General features: G+C 37.2%; 2 protein-coding genes across 4 annotated transcripts; one reads left to right on the forward strand and one right to left on the reverse strand.

Annotated features, from left to right (window-relative positions):
* Positions 1 to 1596: 1596 nt before the first annotated feature.
* Positions 1597 to 11350, reverse strand: LOC147563084 (phospholipid-transporting ATPase 3-like). Of its 3 annotated transcripts, none has more exons than XM_086634477.1 (27): positions 10430 to 11350; positions 9679 to 9744; positions 9466 to 9527; positions 9305 to 9386; positions 8993 to 9103; positions 8830 to 8907; positions 8628 to 8724; positions 8155 to 8261; positions 7984 to 8049; positions 7672 to 7793; positions 7464 to 7548; positions 7296 to 7373; positions 7070 to 7186; positions 6714 to 6863; positions 6530 to 6634; positions 5305 to 5447; positions 4999 to 5100; positions 4855 to 4918; positions 4565 to 4777; positions 4307 to 4472; positions 4114 to 4193; positions 3766 to 4005; positions 3368 to 3589; positions 3099 to 3266; positions 2625 to 2987; positions 2427 to 2533; positions 1597 to 2114 (listed from the first exon to the last, which is right to left on the reverse strand). In XM_086634477.1, the coding sequence occupies exons 1-27, from the start codon at positions 10625 to 10627 to the stop codon at positions 1817 to 1819; spliced, it is 3690 nt and encodes a 1229-aa protein (XP_086490603.1). In that variant the 5' UTR covers positions 10628 to 11350; the 3' UTR covers positions 1597 to 1816. The 3 variants fall into 3 exon arrangements, with proteins under 3 accessions (XP_086490603.1, XP_086490616.1, XP_086490611.1); XM_086634490.1 differs by having other exon boundaries at positions 8628 to 8746; XM_086634485.1 differs by having other exon boundaries at positions 8628 to 8746; positions 8993 to 9060; positions 10430 to 11032.
* Positions 11351 to 11742: 392 nt separating this feature from the next.
* LOC147563085 (alpha-mannosidase 2-like) lies at positions 11743 to 17510 on the forward strand. The gene is made up of 4 exons (XM_086634503.1): positions 11743 to 12826; positions 13419 to 13568; positions 13930 to 13962; positions 14243 to 17510. Exons 1-4 carry the CDS (start codon positions 12257 to 12259, stop codon positions 16970 to 16972), a joined length of 3483 nt encoding a protein of 1160 aa, XP_086490629.1. The 5' UTR covers positions 11743 to 12256; the 3' UTR covers positions 16973 to 17510.
* The last annotated feature ends 123 nt before the right edge of the window (positions 17511 to 17633 follow it).

Below are 17633 nucleotides of genomic sequence, written 5' to 3' on the forward strand. Positions count from 1 at the left end.
CCGACAAATAATGATTAAATTCATGTTCTTAAACAGTTAAAAGGCAAAATAATAACGCATATGACATATTTTTCCAGGTAGTGGACGTCTAAAATGTGAAAGTGGTATAAGAAATAGCAACGCTAGAAAATGCTACAAGTCAAAGCATACCCCAGACCTAAAGGAAATCATCTATCCTCACTTATAATCAACTCTTTCTATCTCTTGATGGACTTTTTTCACTAACTTGATGGATGGTTGATTGCTACTTACGTTTGAAGTAGGTCTACTTTTGGTAATCTCTTCTATCAAAACCTCCTAATGTCTTCCTCTTCTATGTTTTCGGGTAATGGGGTGAAAATGTGGAAGACTTGATCTATATACTGTGCTACAATATACTACTTAATGTTAAAAGCAAAATGCACCCACTATAAACTCTGTTAAATAAAGTCATGAGATTCTATGCCCATATAACTCATAGATTTTGGAAGCAAAAGCATGTGATCTTGTGCATAACCCTAACACAGCTGATGTTGGTGCTCTTCTTCTCTGCACTAATAAAAGAAGCATCCACAATTCACAGTTCACTTTAAAGAAAAGAAAAAAAGATACTTTTTCTCTAACAAGCTTCTTATTATATAGTAAGTTTGTTTTTGTTTGATTTGTGTCGTCCTAGAACATAATCCATGTATACTAGACTCGTTAACTTTACAAGACTGATAAACAAATTTATTCAAAATCCTTTTCATGATACATCTTTCTTTACTTCAATTTTTGCAACTTTACCTCCGTTAGAGTTATTCCCACATTGGTTTTGGGAGAGGGTTAACTCGCCTTTTGAGCTAGCTTTTGGGGGTGAGATGGGTCCAACACTACTTGGGGACAAGTAAGGCCCAAGGACTTCAACATTAGGTAGATAATTTTGATTATTTCATATGAACTTCCATGTCACATGGTAAAAAAATGTAGTCCATGTGGCCTTACTCTTTTTTTTTTTGTTGACAATGCGTCCTTACTCATTTGGAGTAAGTTTTTAAATATTCAATATCTCTTTAGAGTCCTTATAGTTGAATTTATGGGTGGGAATCAGGCCAGGCCCACGATACCGATGGTACTTTGGTCCAGACTCGGGCGATTCAGATAACATATTTAGAAATGAAAATCACCAAATGAAACAACATATGCTTATAGAGAAAGCCATGAATTCTATTACTACCACTTTTCAATTACTTGAGAAATAAAATAGTAAGATTTGGGTTATAGCATATCCTTTTACCTTCAATCAGAAATTCAAGGAGTTGCCCCTGTTTTTGGTAATGTGAGGAGAGAGAAATGAGTGAATAAATGATGAAGATGAAACAAATGATGAAGTACAGGCAAGTAGTTTTATTATGTTTTTTTTTAATTGTTCAGCGTGTCTCGAACCCTTGACCTCTAGGATGGAAGACTATACCTCTTACAGCTCCAACCAAAGGTTTTTTTTTTTTTTTTTGTTGAGGGACCAACCAAAGGTTGTTGACGTAGTTTTATTATGTTTGTTGTTCTTGTAGTTCGCCTCCTTACTAGTATCATCTTGGTAACTTGATCAGTATATTATTATATCAAAAAGAAAAACAATACTAAAACTCTCTTCACATTATACTTCATATCCAGAGACCAACAAAATTTCGATGGAGTCTGTTACAATTATAAACTACTGAAAAAGTAAAATCTCCGAAAATGGGAAAAGAGATAAAAAATACTATAGGATATGTTTTTTTTTCCTTCTATTTGGTTCGCATACTTGTGATTACATGTAAAAATATGTGTGTTCTTCCTCTAAACTTATAATTCAGTTCTAGTTCTTTCTAGGTATTTTAGGTTTTGATCTCATCATACTAGCTCTTCGAACAACATCCCATGCCTTCTGTGGTGCATAAACACCTTGTTGTGAAGCGAAAAATGACTCATACCCTGGCGAGTCGAAAGCAAAACCTGTATGCTTCTTCCGCTTCACCAATGGCAACAGCGATAAAGCGTAATTCTTCTCCTTCTCTGGTTTCGGTTGCTTACCAATTGGGCAGTAGTTTTCCGGATCATCTTTGTGAATTTCTTGAATAATCTGATAATCGTACGGGAAACCCCATCTCTGAAGCCTGAAAAACCATAATGATTCAGTTCATAAATATTTGAATGTATAAACTCTTTGCCACAACATAACGTTCATAACGCATTAATCTATGTCTCTCTGTCAGGGGTGAAGCCAGGAATCTTTATAGAGGGGCACTGGTTTATATATGCTACTTTAATAGATAGACAGAACAGAATAAGTTAGTGTAGATCGCAAATATCTATAGCAATTAAAACTCGGGTTAGCCTACTACTAGCTCTGCCATTCGTTTTGGTACTCTATATATGTATGTATATGTATATGTATGTATCTATGTATGTACGTATGTATATCTTACCCTTGGTATGTAAAGTCACCGAGAAGAGCAATAACTGGAACTAGAAGAAGCGTAAGATAGAAGTATATGGTACTCATTAAGATATAAATGACGAAGTATACGTTATCCTGCAATGAATTCATAAAACAACAAGATGAGTAGACCGGAAGAAAAAGAGTTCTGAATGATGAACATATAAGCTAAAACCGAGGGGCTTACTTGTTTTTCGAATCGGGTCATAAGTGCAGAATATATCGAAACAAATACAAACCAAGCTAAAATGCTTCCCCAAACACTAATGTGGTGCCATTTTGTGATAGAATTAGAGGCCAGAAGAAGACGAAGATTAACAGTGACTACAATACAAGTGAAGGCCATTGTACTAACATCCCAGTGCCCGAAAAGCTTGCCAGACCAACTTTGAGCACTTTGACTCGAAACGGTTACGAAGTAATATAAGATTAATGACTGGTAGAGAGAGAAGAAAGCCCAGACTCCAACAACTTCCCATTTGAAGAAGGTATTTCTAATACCCTCCTTATATAGCTCAGGATACTTTTTGGAGAGAGATGCACTAACATCCTGGCGAAGATTGAAGGAATCAATCAGAGAGATAATACTCGGATAGTTCTAAAAAATCTATGGAATAAGAAGTCAGTGGCTACCCATCTATAGGAAGAATGGGTTGGGTACCTTTTCGAAGAGTCCAAGAACGATCACCGGCAGCGCGGTGAATATAACATTATACAATGACTGGAACCAATCATCGTAGAATCTCTGACCAGAAAACCCAGTTTGGAAAGTGAACAAAAATTGGGTCAAAGTGAAAGTAAGATTTTTATAGAAGAAGTATGTAACAACCTGCAAAAATAAGAAAATGAGGAGTGAGTAATGGAAGGTATTTCAAATACGACTTTCTGAGAATATTTCTCATATGAAAGGGTCAAAAGAGAAGTTAAAACCTTGCATATTCTCATATATGACCATCGTCCGTGTACAAGAAGTAGATCAGTGAGAAACCGAAACTGGGCAATTGCAAAATCACTAGCCATGACTGCTTGCATTCCTTCTAGCCCACTTATGCCAACTCCGATATGTGCAGCTTGAATCATGCTCACATCATTAGCGCCATCGCCAATACTAAGTGTTATCTTATGCGCGCCTTTTTTGACAAGACTAGTCACCTGTAAATGGTAAACTTAAAAGTGATATGTTTTTTTGTGCTTGAAAGCACTTTTTCATAAGGAACTTCAAAGCAGATTACGGGAAACATCTCAATGAACGCTTTCCCTCTATTTCGAATATGATCGTCGAAAGCCTCAATTAATTAAATCAAGAGAGAAGATGTTCAGATTATAACCTGTGCTTTTTGTAATGGAGAAACTCGACAGCAAACTACTGAAGTGCAATTCAAGCTTAGATTGAGCAGAGTTTTTCGTAAATCTGGATCCAGTGCATAAATCAAACATTTCCCATCAATTATAAGTGCCAATTTCATCGGAGATGCACCAGTCAGAAGATATTGTGCTTCCTCAAGGCATCTCTGGAGTTCTTGTTTCACCATATCCCTGATAAAGCGTTTTGTTTCCACTGGATCACCCTGAACCACAAATTGTTGAAGATTTGAAGCTAAAGAACCCAATAAAACGATTTTAATCTTACATTTACATAACCATTAGAGCAGTAGTGCTTCAAAAATCCAACTGACCCTATTTTCAACTTCTCTGATCTCATCGGTTTCCGAGCTAATGATGAACTGCTTCATGTCATTGTTTATCAAGCTACAAGCTGCATCATGAAGAAAATGACATAAAAACTATAAAATTGCTTGGACAGGAGACAAATTTTAGAGAGAGAAAAGATGGGACTTGAGAGGAGAAGAGCTAGTTGTCCTCACTCACCATAAGCTATATTTATTGCTGTTTCCATCTTATCCCCAGTTAGCACCCAAATCTTGATGCCAGCTTTCTGAAGAGTGACTATGCATGAAGGAACTCCTTCCTGAAGTTTGTCTTCTATAGCTGTGCATCCAATCAGAATAAGATCTTTCTCTATAAGATCCGAGACCTACAAAGAACTTTCAGATGAGTAAGAAACTGAGAAGATCCAGACTGTCCGAATTAGGGGCCACCAAAAGTTCGCCTGTAAAAGAGGATTACCTCATCCAGCTCCTTCTCACGGTCCAGCAAAGAAGATTTTGCTTTGACAAATTTTTCATTCCATTTCTCATACAAATCAGTACTTAAATTCCTATAAGCCAGACAGAGTGTACGCAAACCAGCAGATCCAAATTGTTCCAGATGTTCCCTGGTTATGTCCTTCACGGTGTTACCACTATTTGCCAATCTTTCATAAATCACAGTATCAGCACCCTGTGAAGTATATAATTTTCTCGTTACCTACGCAATTTATACGTCATAAACTGAGCTACAACCTCATAGACCATTACCTTGCAATATAAAACAAGTCTGCCATCTCGGTATCGACATATGACAGACTGACGCTTCCTTGTACTGTTACAGGGAAAAGATAATTATCGAAAGAAGTCACACAACAGAGCATATAGACAAATTACAAATTTACAAGTTCCCACCTATTGAACTCTAAAACATTTAGAATTTCGTAAGACACATCTTGGGTTTCCTCTATCTTCTCCACATGTGATTCACGGACCTTGATCGTAGTAGGTGTACGTCTGAAAGAAAAGGTTATAGCACTGACGGTAAGTAAAACAGAAGTCGTCAAACATACCTCTGTATAAAGTATATAAGGTTACCAAAATAATCTAAATGTTAACTTAAACATATCAAGTAGTTCCACTTCGAAGTGATAGCAAAATGCAATTAAGGAATCAAATGAATTTGCCACCACATAAAAGTAACACAAAGAAACCTCAAACCTGTAAAAGAAAAAGCCAAAGTTTTTTGCAGCAGTGACCAAAGCAGCCTCATCCGGAGATGCAGCCTGATATGTAATCTTATCTGGAGATTCGTCACCTTCAGGAAGCACAGTATGACATATGGCAAGGCATCTGAAGAATTCCTACTCAGGACAAAAATTTCGACTAAGAATATTCCGTCAGATATAATTATAGGTGTGATAGAGATGAATGGCAGCAACTGTTTAAGGCATATGGGAGACGTCAAAAGAAGGATTGCCAGACCCAAATTTTGATTTGGCGTGTCTTGCATGAATGGCCCACTTAGAACCTTGAATAATGCGGGCCTGATCCACATGTCTTTGTGGAGATTCTACTAGTTTCTAAGTATTAGGATGGTTAAGTGTCTTTAATGTCTTTTAGTGTCTCTTTAATATCTTTAATGTCATCTAGTGTCTCTTTAATGTCATTTATGTCCTAGGAGTTTAGAAGTTTAAAAGTCTAGAAGTATGGGATATTAAGGGTCAGTTTTAGGCTATATATAAGGGTTGTATTCTGCTGTTTGAGGACAGACAGAGAGTATTCCAGCAGCTAGTTAAGCTTTATGTGTTTGTGTGATGCAAATACCCCAAAGGTGTGATGCCTAAGGGCTCTAGGAGTGATTCCTAGTTTGTACTGGTGTGATACTAGTGCATTATTTCTTATATCTATAATATAATCAAGCTATTTTCTTCCTTATTTCCAACTTCCCATTTCTGTCCTACATCAAGGTGCATTAACAATTTTCGTTACAAGGGATTTAAAAAGCATTAATAACTTAATACGAGACACCATTTTCATCTTATACAATTAACCATGTCAACTAAATTAATCGTCTCATTCGCTGCCCATTAGGTTGACTTTATGACTTTTTACAAATAGCCATCATTCTTTTGTCAAATTTGCTAATCAGACCATAGACACTATCACTCAAACAATGAAGATCTACATCAATTGAGAACCTCAGAGAAACTGACATAAAAAGTTAAGAACCATTATTTATAAGACCAAGCCCCATAGGATGAACTAAACGTACTTATGAAAGATCAAAGATATCTTCATGTCCCATCTTCCAATAAAATTGAACACTGCTATCAAATCATCAATCCAGATGATACTTTGTTCAAATGCAAATAAAGGCTGCTCCGACTTTTTTATTGAATACTATATGTAATATATATGTATATATTTACTGAAAATTGTATACCTTGCAAGTTTCGGAGTTGGTCTCATTCCTCCAGCCACCACGCATAAGCCTTGCATCGTCAAAATTGAAACCCCTCTCATGTACAACTGTTGCTGAGTCTGGTATCTAAGATAAACCGAAGTAAGAAAAAAGAGGGGAAAATGAATAAAAAAGAGAGCCTCAGACAATTTACAAGAATAAATACCTCCTCAATGTCGACACCATTCCGCGGACCTTCTCCCTTTTCTATTTCAGTAATACCTGTCCCATACACCTCTCCTCCTATGGAGCACTTAAAGAACTCCATTTGGTTTTTTGTCAATGTCCCAGTTTTATCCGAAAAAATATATTCCACCTGTGAGCGGAAAACTAGTACATTAAACCGTACTCTTTTAATTTTGGGCATACTACTCTTGTCATAAAGGAAACTAAATGCTACTGCAGAAAGTACTTATCAATCATATAAATGGGTTGAGTACAGATAATCAAGAGGCACATGATGCATACAGCATACTAATATGACTAAAGGACAAGAAAATTGCAAAGTAACTGGAAACATACTTGTCCGAGCTCCTCATTTAGATTAGATGTCCTTGCCGATGCAGGGGTGTTTGTTTCAACATGATACATTTGTAAATCCTTGTTAATAAACTGAGTTGATTGAATGAATTTGATCATCTGACATTTTGCAGAATGTAGCATTCAGAAAATGATCATAAGCAAACTATGAGTGAAGAATTATTTCGTTGTATAAAACCATATCAACTGAATTAGCTACACCACTCACCTCAATGGAAACATAAAGAGAAATAGGGATAATTGTTGAGTAGAGAGTTATTAGAGTAAACATTGTGAGGCTGGCAACCTAGAAAAGAGAGAAGATTGTCAAATGTAAAATCTACTATAAAATGCAGAGCTAGATCTGATATGCAGAAAATTATATTGAAGATGGTACCACAAATCTGTTTCTTGGGTTGAACTGATCTTCTACACTATCATGAAGATTTAAGTAGTAGTACTTTTGGTTTATGAACGCCCCACTGCATATTTCAACCATCGCATAGAAGTTAGTGGAAAGGAGAGAGGGATTTGACATGTTGAGAACGTGAGCGAAATTGGAGTAGAAACTTTACTACGTAACAACTACTAATGGGGCAACTTACCTGCCAATTGCTCCGATAAGACACATAAGGAAGAGACCACCAAAAAGAGTAAGAATAAGCTTATCCAGCTTCCTCTCCAGAGTACTTCTTTTTGAAGGCACATTCATTGCATTCATCATAACCTACATGTTTTACATGATACAGGTAAAAGTCATGTGTCAATTATAGCTACATGAATGTCATGCATCAAAACTTCCAAATAATAAAAGGAAACTGACTGCATAATTCGACATATGCATAAAAGAAACTGTGAAGAAAATATGAAACAAGAAAAAGAGGACAGATATGCTATACAATGAAACTTCACTGCACCTTTGTTTCGTGCCCAGTAAATAAAACAGCACCCACTATGTATTCTGTGTTCCGCAGACTGCAACCCTGGTAAAATAAGCCCAAATCTAATGTCTAATAAACATGAAGCTATATGGATCGAAGTTTCTAAGTTGAAAAAATCAATACGTTAGAGAAAAAGAGAGATCGTACTCGCAATAGAACTTGGTTGGGGGATAGAGGCAGTGTTTGCTGCTCGAGTAAAAGATTACCAGTGAAAGTGTACAGCGAGTTGTTAGGTTGTTCACAGCGTATTTCCCCTGAAATCACGAGGAATCTTTATAAGAAAAATATCAGAGGCTCAAACACACAGATAATTCATCGGCATTAAAAGGATAGCAATTACTAGTCTGACATTAGAGTTTCAGAAGCGCACAACTACCGTGAATAACTGACTAAGTAATGAGAGAAAGTTCGGGTTCAAAATGACCTTTTCGGAAATGAAAATGTTTTAACGTCATTTTGAAAGACTTCAAAGAGGTTCCATGTGTAAACACATGGTGGTTAGGGAAAGTCTCCACTATGATCTCTTTACAATATGAACAAGCACAAACACTCAACTAATCATTCTTCAATACCACCTAATTTTTATATCAAGAATAACTGGGTAGATAAAAGCGTAAAACCTTTAAATTGAGATGCTTTATCATTGTTCAAGTAATCCCAAGTTCTTTCCAATGCTTTTCTGATCTTCAAATTTGTTTCGCCATCAAGATTTGCCGTCTGCAACGCAGAACACATTAACCTGAGAAGTTAAAACATCAAGCGGAGTTTCTATTACAGACTAAGTTTTCATCTGATTCCAAATAAAAGAACATGAAATAAAACCTCTATGTAGCAGACACCATCTGGGTTTGAACTAGCAAGGAAAAGCAAATCTGCAGGAAAGAAACCATCCTGCTTAACCTGCAATCGTATAAAATGCAGCTTCCACATGAGAATGAATACCAATTTCCGTGAAGTGCCTTAGAAGAAAATAGGAAAAACTTACTCTAACAATGTCCCCAACCTGCAGCTTCCTCCAAGGAATAGTTTTCCAATTTTGGTCTAGCAAAACATCTGTAGGCGAGTTATTTATCACCTTATCATTATTCAAGCGCTTCTGTTATCCAGAACAAAAATATACTCTAATGATTCTCATAATATGCCAGTACAGTCCACAAGAAGTGATTGAACCTAGGCTTAAATGAACACCGGTGCTTAAGCTAGAATATATCAACTAATCAGTTTTTTTTCAATAATAGACGTAGGAGATTAACAAACAGCCACTTGTTACTGTTATCATATAGCTCAGTGTACTCACCCAGTCCTCAAATGCCTCCTTAACAAGCGAAGCAGAAAGCACAAGACTAAGTGGAATCGCATTAGTTACAGGATTAACAGGACTGCATCAACATAAAATTCATTTTAGTACTTAAATCTAGAAGATATTTAATCACCACTGCTTTGACATGTCCTGTTTACCTGATTGGGGTAGCTGATAAGATTGAGATCATAAGAAAGTATAAATTAGCTACCCGCCGAAACTGTAAGCATAAACGCAGAAGTTTAAGAAAAACACGGACAACAAAACAATTATACAGTTCAAAAGTTTTAGAATAAAATCGGATGCATAGAGTGATAGAATGTATAATCAGATATTACATACTTCCTAATTCCATGCTAATGCCAATTTACCTGTTCAAATAACCCTTTCGGCAAAAAGGTCAGGATGTTGAACTTTGTAGTCGATATAGAATTTCCCTGAAAAATATGACCAGATTATAACCAATAGATCTAATAAGCCTTCACATAGATAAAGTACATGATCTGTGGAGCAATCTTCACAAAGTTGAAGAACTTAGTATTCATTTTCCTAATTTTAATGCCAAATTGTACTAAGAACATTTTGCATTCAACCTACACAACATCCAAACCAAACCATACTTATGTACACCTCAGTGACTACTTGCACATCTTTAAGAGAAATATCACGAATATTTGGGCGTTGTTGTCATAAAACGTGTTTAGCAGAAGAAGCAAAGCGGTTGCGTCTGAAGCTTAGGACATCTCCCGGTCGTATGAAGGTCGTGAACCCAGCACCGATGAGAATAGGCCGACTTTACATGTGTTACTTTAGATGACTTTCGGGTCATCATCAGTCTCCACATTATAAGTGTCCCTTAACCTACCTACTTTAGAAGGTTTGAGTGGAGGGCATGATAAGCGAGTCGATCAACCCATTGCCTGGTCTCCCTTGGAGCGTAGTAGTTAACACAACATTGGGTAAGTTATTTAGTTCTGGTAGAACTAACTAGCATAATTCCTTCAATCTTTAATATTTGAACTAAATGATCAAACTTTCCAAGTTAACAAGTCTAAACCAAAATGAGTAAACATAAAAATAACTAAATTATGAAACTTTTTAAGTTGAACAATCTGATCATACCTTAAATTTGACAAGAAGGTTATTAGCTTGACGATCATTGCAGTAAATAGTACGATAACCAGGTTGTTGAGGTTGAACCCTATCAAAATTAGGAGTACTAGATGAAAATTGACCTACCCTTTCCTTGATTTCACTTGAATCCCTTCCTCTACCTCCAAACCCTGACTTAAATACCCTAAATCTATCCCAATTACTCATTTTAAACCCAATAGATCGATCAAAAGATCAATAGCTATAGATAAACAGAGAGAGAGAGAGAAGAACGTAGAAAAGTTGAAACGGAGTGGGGAAATTTATGCTGCAAACTTTCTCATTTGATGATTCTATTTCCTGAAAACCTAATTGTGTAAAGGGTAATGATTGGAACAAATTCAGGGAGTAGAGAGAGAGAGAGAATGAGAATATTTGGTGTTTAGGATTTGGGTGGGATATCTAGAGGAGGAAGCTTAAAATGGAAAATTGGGAACAAAATTGAAAACCCATTATTACAGTAGTAGTAGATTATTAGAGAGATAAAGGAGGGAGGTTGGATATCTCTTCAACTGGACAGGTCACGATTCTTCTTCATAACCTACCACCTCTGTTTTAGGTTCCGCTTTTATCAGGGAATTGTAGTTTCCCAACAACCGCTAATACTTATTCTAACACCTCTTTTACACTTGCCCATGGTGTCAACCCGTCAAATTTAGGGGTGAGCAGTCGTCGATCAAGACCTAATCTAAACTAATCAATAACAGTTTAGTTAAATCCCTCGTTAAAGTTAAACTAATCAAATCGTTAACTGCTTTCGTTTCACCAGGTCTGTTTGACTTGATTGAGTTCGATTAGTTAGTCCGAATGAAATCAATTAACCAAAGCACGAGAAAAAAAAATGAAATTAACTAGTGCAATTGAAATTCAAAGTCAATCCCTAAAAAAGTCCTCACGTGAAAATAATTCATTTTAGAAAGAAATGAAAATCTAGCTAAAAATTAATTTCAGGTAGGTGATGTGGTTTTTTTGTTTTTTTTTTTTTTTTTTTTTTTTTTTGTTTTTGATGAACTAAGTAGTTGATGTGGTATTCAACAAAAAAAAAAAAAAAAAAAGTAGTTGATGTGGTTTGAATGTGAAAATGTCACATTATAGAGGCCAAAATGCAAAATACACCATACCACTAATGTGGTAATGTTAAGTGCACATGATCCATATGGGGTGTGCAATATTGCATAACATATTTTGCAAGATGCAATCACGAAAATTTATTCTGGAATCGCGTTTGGTACACAAGAATGCATCAAAATTAATAATGATCCTGCCACAATCCTGACTTAATCTTAGTAGAGGTATGTGGTCGAGCATTGGAGAGAGAAATTCTCTCTAAATCCTGTCCAACAACATAACCTAGTCATAGTCTCATTTCGTCGAAGAAAAACAAGAAAGAAATATTAATCCCCTTACAACAACTCCAATGTAGTTGGGTCACTAAATTCAAATTTGGGAGCCTCATCTTAACCGCGAGGAGCTCCAACTAGAGAGGTACCAGGGCTAGACTCCCTGAGTGTCTGGGAGCCTGGAGGGGAGGGACGCCCAGCCCCAATATATCATTCAACCCCAAATTGGGAGTTCGAACCCGTACATTAGAGTTGCTCTTATAATCGAAAAAGGTGTCTTAAAAGGCACGTCGTGCTTTTGCTCTTGACTTGACCCACCCACCCTTTCTTGGCACTCTCAGTCTCTCTATGGACCTCGGACCGAGCGATCCGAGACCTACAGATTGCGGAAGTCAGTAATTGATAAATGCAGTAGCAAGTACGTCAGTGTACCTCTATTAACATTTTCTTCTCTCTAATGGCGTTCGTCTCCACCTACTCCGGTAGCCGCCGTAGTAGTGGACAAACAAACCCTATTCTCCCTACTTCATTCACCAGATCAAAACTTCCTCGTAAATCTCGCCGTAAAACTTCTTTAATCGATTTCATCTTCTCAAATTTCATCTACATAGGTTTATCGATCTCTTTCATTTTCTTCTTAATCATTGTTTTCCGATACGGTATTCCAATTTCTCTTCCTTCTTCTTCTCCTCACTCTAAATTCGAAACAACAACCCCGATTCATCATCGAAAACCTAGTGTTTCAAATCGAAGTAGTAGTAATTCTGGTTCTGATGTTGGTGTTGGTGTTGTTGATATTACGACCAAGGATTTGTATGATAAGATCGAGTTCTTGGATATTGATGGAGGACCTTGGAAACAAGGATGGAGAGTGAATTATAAAGGAAATGAATGGGATACTGAGAAATTGAAGATTTTAGTTGTTCCTCATTCACATAATGATCCTGGTTGGAAATTGACTGTTGAACAATATTATCAACAACAATCTAGACATATACTTGATACTATTGTGGATTCTCTCTCTAAGGTGAAAACATTTATGAACCCTAATTTGGTATAGTTAGATTGTTTTCTTGTGTTAAATTTTTTTTTTCCAATTTTATGTGTTTGGATAAAAAATTTAGAAATTTATTCATAAATGATGTTGAAATGTCTGAATTGACACAAATCAGATTTTAGAATATTTATTATCGTTTGAATCGCGATGTGTGACTCGTCAGAATTATTGTTTTGGGTTGATTTTTAGATTCGCTTCAGGTAGAGTCTGTCCGAATGATTTTTATACTAATTCTGTCTGCTTATGTGATTTTGTTGTGTTTTGAAGCGAATAATTAAGTGTTATTGGATAACGAGTATCTTTTTTTTTGTTGAACTGGATAACGAGTATCTAGTTATACTGTTAGAATGATACATATACTTTTGAGAATTTTTTTAAACCAAAAGCATAACACAAATACGTATACAATGGATTTTTTAATAATAATGTATTGGATATATAAGCAAGTGGGCTTGTAAACCTGCAAATGAATTAAGAAATAGTATGAAATTTTGGGGATTCATGAATTTTATTTAGTGATGGTTAATGAATGAACACTTCTTATTTGAACTTAAACTTGTAGGACATTCGTCGCAAGTTTATATGGGAAGAGATGTCATATCTGCAAAGATGGTGGACGGATGCATCAGAGGCTAAAATGGAATCTTTCATCCGTTTAGTGAAAAATGGACAGTTAGAAATTGTCGGAGGTGGTTGGGTGATGAATGATGAGGTAACTGTAAAGTCGACGTGCAGCATTACATTGCTTTTTTCTTCAAGGATCTGTAGTCTTAAGCTCTCGTATTTTCTCCCTCCAAATTACGCCTTTACTTTTCTTGTGGCATTGGTTTATAATAAAGTTTCTTTACTAGTAGTAATTTACCATTGGACTACACCGATCAAATAGTTGAATGTCGTTTTGCATTGTGAAAGCGGAAGGGAAGCAATATAGCATCAGCGCTTTCATTCATTTGAACTATGAAGATGGCACTATCATCTAATGCTTTTTTGAACCATTCATGGTAGTCAAGTCAAGGTTACTAACTTACCGTTGATTGCCTTATTAATCTGCTTTCATTTTCTTACTTTTGCAGGCTAATTCACATTACTTTGCTATCATCGAGCAGGTATGTTAGGCGAGCCATATTTATCACTCTACAGTTTAACCTTTTCTATTGTTAGTTTGAAAAAGTTCTCTTCGATTTTCTTCAGCATCCAGTAGTATTAAACACGTAGGTCATGATGTAGTTGTCTCATTGTATGTGGAGGTTGATTAATATTTGCTTTGCTTGTTGGTTCATAGACTAGTAGAAAGCTATGCTGTTTCATTTCTATAGAGTGGATTAGTGTCTGAAAATGCAATGATTCATAGATCATACTAATAGTTTTTTGCATTTCGTGTGTCAGATGACAGAGGGTAATATGTGGTTAAATGCAACGATTGGGGTTGTTCCGAAAAATTCTTGGGCGATAGATCCATTTGGTTACTCATCTACCATGGCATATCTGCTAAGGCGGATGGGTTTTGAGAACATGCTTATTCAAAGAACACACTACGAATTGAAGAAGGAGCTAGCTCTCCAAAAGAATTTGGAGTTCACGTGGAGACAGAGCTGGGATTCTGAAGAAACTACTGACATTTTTGTTCACATGATGCCTTTCTATTCTTATGATATTCCACATACATGTGGTCCTGAGCCTGCTATTTGTTGTCAGTTTGACTTTGCTCGAATGCGGGGATCTATGTATGAGCTCTGCCCTTGGGGTCAAAATCCAATTGAGACAAACCAGGGCAATGTGAAGGAACGAGCACTAAAACTATTAGATCAATACAAGAAGAAATCAACTCTTTACAGGACAAACACTCTTCTAATTCCTCTAGGAGATGATTTTCGTTATATCAACAGTGAGGAAGCAGAAGCTCAGTTTAGAAATTACCAAATGTTATTTGATTTTATCAACTCAAATCCTCAACTCAATGCGGAAGCCAAATTTGGGACTCTCAACGACTACTTCACTACCGTCCGTGAGGAGGCTGAAAGAATAAATTACTCACGTCCTGGTGAGGTTGGTTCGGGAATGACTGGAGGTTTCCCTTCCTTATCAGGTGATTTCTTTACCTATGCTGATCGACAACAGGACTACTGGAGCGGTTATTATGTTTCTAGGCCCTTTTTTAAAGCAGTCGATCGAGTATTAGAACAGACACTCCGTGCTTCGGAAATTATGCTTGCTTTATTGCTAGGATACTGTCAGAGATCATCCTGTGAGAAGCTCCCAATTAATTTCTCCTACAAGTTGACAAATGCAAGGAGGAATCTAGCCCTTTTTCAGCATCATGATGGGGTAACTGGAACTGCTAAGAATCATGTGGTTGAGGATTATGGAACCCGGATGCATTCTTCTCTTCAGGATCTGCAGGATTTTATGTCCAAAGCTGTTGAATTTCTACTAGGAATTCACCATGAAGAATTGGAAGAGAATCTCTCAATGTTTGAGCCAGAACAGGAAAGGTCAAGGTATGATGTCCAACCAGTGCATAAATCGATCAATGCTCCCAAAGGAAGTGCATATTCAGTGGTTTTCTTTAATCCTCTGGAGCAAACAAGAGATGAGATTGTGATGATTATTGTTGACAAGCCAGATGTAACTGTTCTTGATTCGAACGGGTCTTGCTTAAAAAGTCAACTTGCTCCTGAGTGGCAGCATGATAGTAGCAATATTTTTACTGGGAGGCATCGTCTCTACTGGCAAGCATCAGTTCCTGCCTTGGGGTTGAAAACCTATTACATTGCCACTGGGTTTGTTGGTTGTGAACCAGCCAAACCCGCGAAACTCAAGTTTATCACCGAGTCCAAACTGTCGCCGTGTCCAAGCCCATATGCTTGCTCAAGGCTAGAAGGGGATACAGTGGAACTCAGGAATCGCCGTCACACACTCACCTTTGATGCTAAGCTTGGGTTGTTGCAAAAAGTAAACAAGAATGGTGTCCAAACCCTAGTGGAAGAAGAGATTGGCATGTACTCTAGTGAGGGAAGTGGTGCTTACCTATTTAAACCCACTGGTGATGCTCAGTCTGTAATACAAACTGGTGGGCAAATGGTGATATCAGAAGGCTCTCTGCTGCAAGAATTTTACTGTTATCCTCGGACAGAATACAGTCAATCCCCCATCTCTCATAGCACCCGAATCTATAATGGAGAAAATACAGTTCAGGAGCTTCTCATCGAAAAGGAATACCATGTCGAGTTAGTTAACCACAATTTCAATGACAAGGAATTGATAGCTAGATTCAAGACAGATACTGACAGTGGACGAGTTTTCTATACTGATTTGAATGGCTTCCAGATGAGTCGAAGAGAGACATACGATAAGATCCCTCTGCAAGGAAATTACTACCCAATGCCTTCTCTTGCCTTTCTTCAAGGCTCAAATGGTCATCGGTTTTCTGTTCATTCTCGACAATCACTGGGTGTGGCTAGCCTAAAAAATGGTTGGCTAGAGGTTATGTTGGATCGCCGTTTAGTCAGAGACGATAATCGTGGTCTTGGACAAGGTGTGATGGATAATCGCCCAATGAACGTAGTTTTCCACATGCTTACAGAATCAAACATCTCCACTTCCGATGCTGTTTCAACCTCCATGCCCCTTAACCCTTCTCTTCTGTCCCATCGTGTCGGAGCCCACTTGGACTACCCAATGCAAATATTCATAGCCAAAAAACCACAGGTAACATCTATTCAACCACCCACAATGTTGTTTTCTCCTTTGTCAGCTTCATTACCATGCGACTTGCATATAGTGGGCTTCAAGGTTCCGCATCCTGTGAAATATTATCAGAAGCCCGTCGAAGGCCCTAGACATGTTTTAATCCTACACAGACGGCAATGGGATGCTAGTTACTGTCGGAAAGGCGGGACCCAGTGTTCGAAAGTAGCTGATAAGCCTATTAATCTGTTCTCGATTCTCAAGGATCTTTCTGTCGTGAATGCCAAAGCAACTTCCTTAAATCTCTTACATGATGACGCTGAGATTCTTGGGTATGGACAGTCGGGAGAAGTTACACAAGAGGGAGATGTAGTCATATCCCCCATGGAGTTGCAGGCCTTCAAATTGGAATTGAAGCCACAGTCATGAGTTTGAAATTCCAAAAACTAATAAACATCCTTGGATTATAAGTCAGACTGCTGTTAGGGTCATTTTTCAGGCTCCATCTCTATTCTGGCTTATATTCAAACTACTTGAAATCGGCCAAGCAAATTAGTAGGTGCATTAACTATAAGAGAGATCGAATATATACGGGTGCAATCTGACAGAGGTAAATCTGTAGAAAATGATGGAGGACTTAGCAGGAGGCTTTCTTTCTTAATTCTGACACAAAGCAACGAAGAGTGTATATCGATGGAGAACATGGGAAGAGAATTTTGGTGCTTTGTGTTCCCTCCAAATGAGTTTGTTGATTGGGAAGAACACAGGGTATCTGCTAGAAATTAGGGTATGTGATCTTTAATGTTGTAGTGGAAGGTCCAAAACCAGTAGTATAGGAGTGATATGGATGTATAACGGAGTACATTTTTGTACACTTATAGTGGTGAATTACTGAATTGTAATGAAATTAGCTCTTCACTCTAAGACTAGTTGAAGTGAAGAAAAATATGATCAAACTTTCATTGAACTTGGGTTATTAAGGTATAAATAATGTTGTTGGGCTTTAGGCCATAGTTTAGTTGGGCTATAGGCCCGTTCTTTGTAAGAGTTTTTATTCGGCAGTATCGTGCTTATCACGTCTTTGATGTAT

Source organism: Eschscholzia californica, unplaced genomic scaffold, assembly GCF_041429995.1.
Source record: "Eschscholzia californica isolate CP2 unplaced genomic scaffold, dmEscCali1.0.p SCAF_1, whole genome shotgun sequence".
Lineage (NCBI taxonomy): Eukaryota > Viridiplantae > Streptophyta > Magnoliopsida > Ranunculales > Papaveraceae > Eschscholzia > Eschscholzia californica.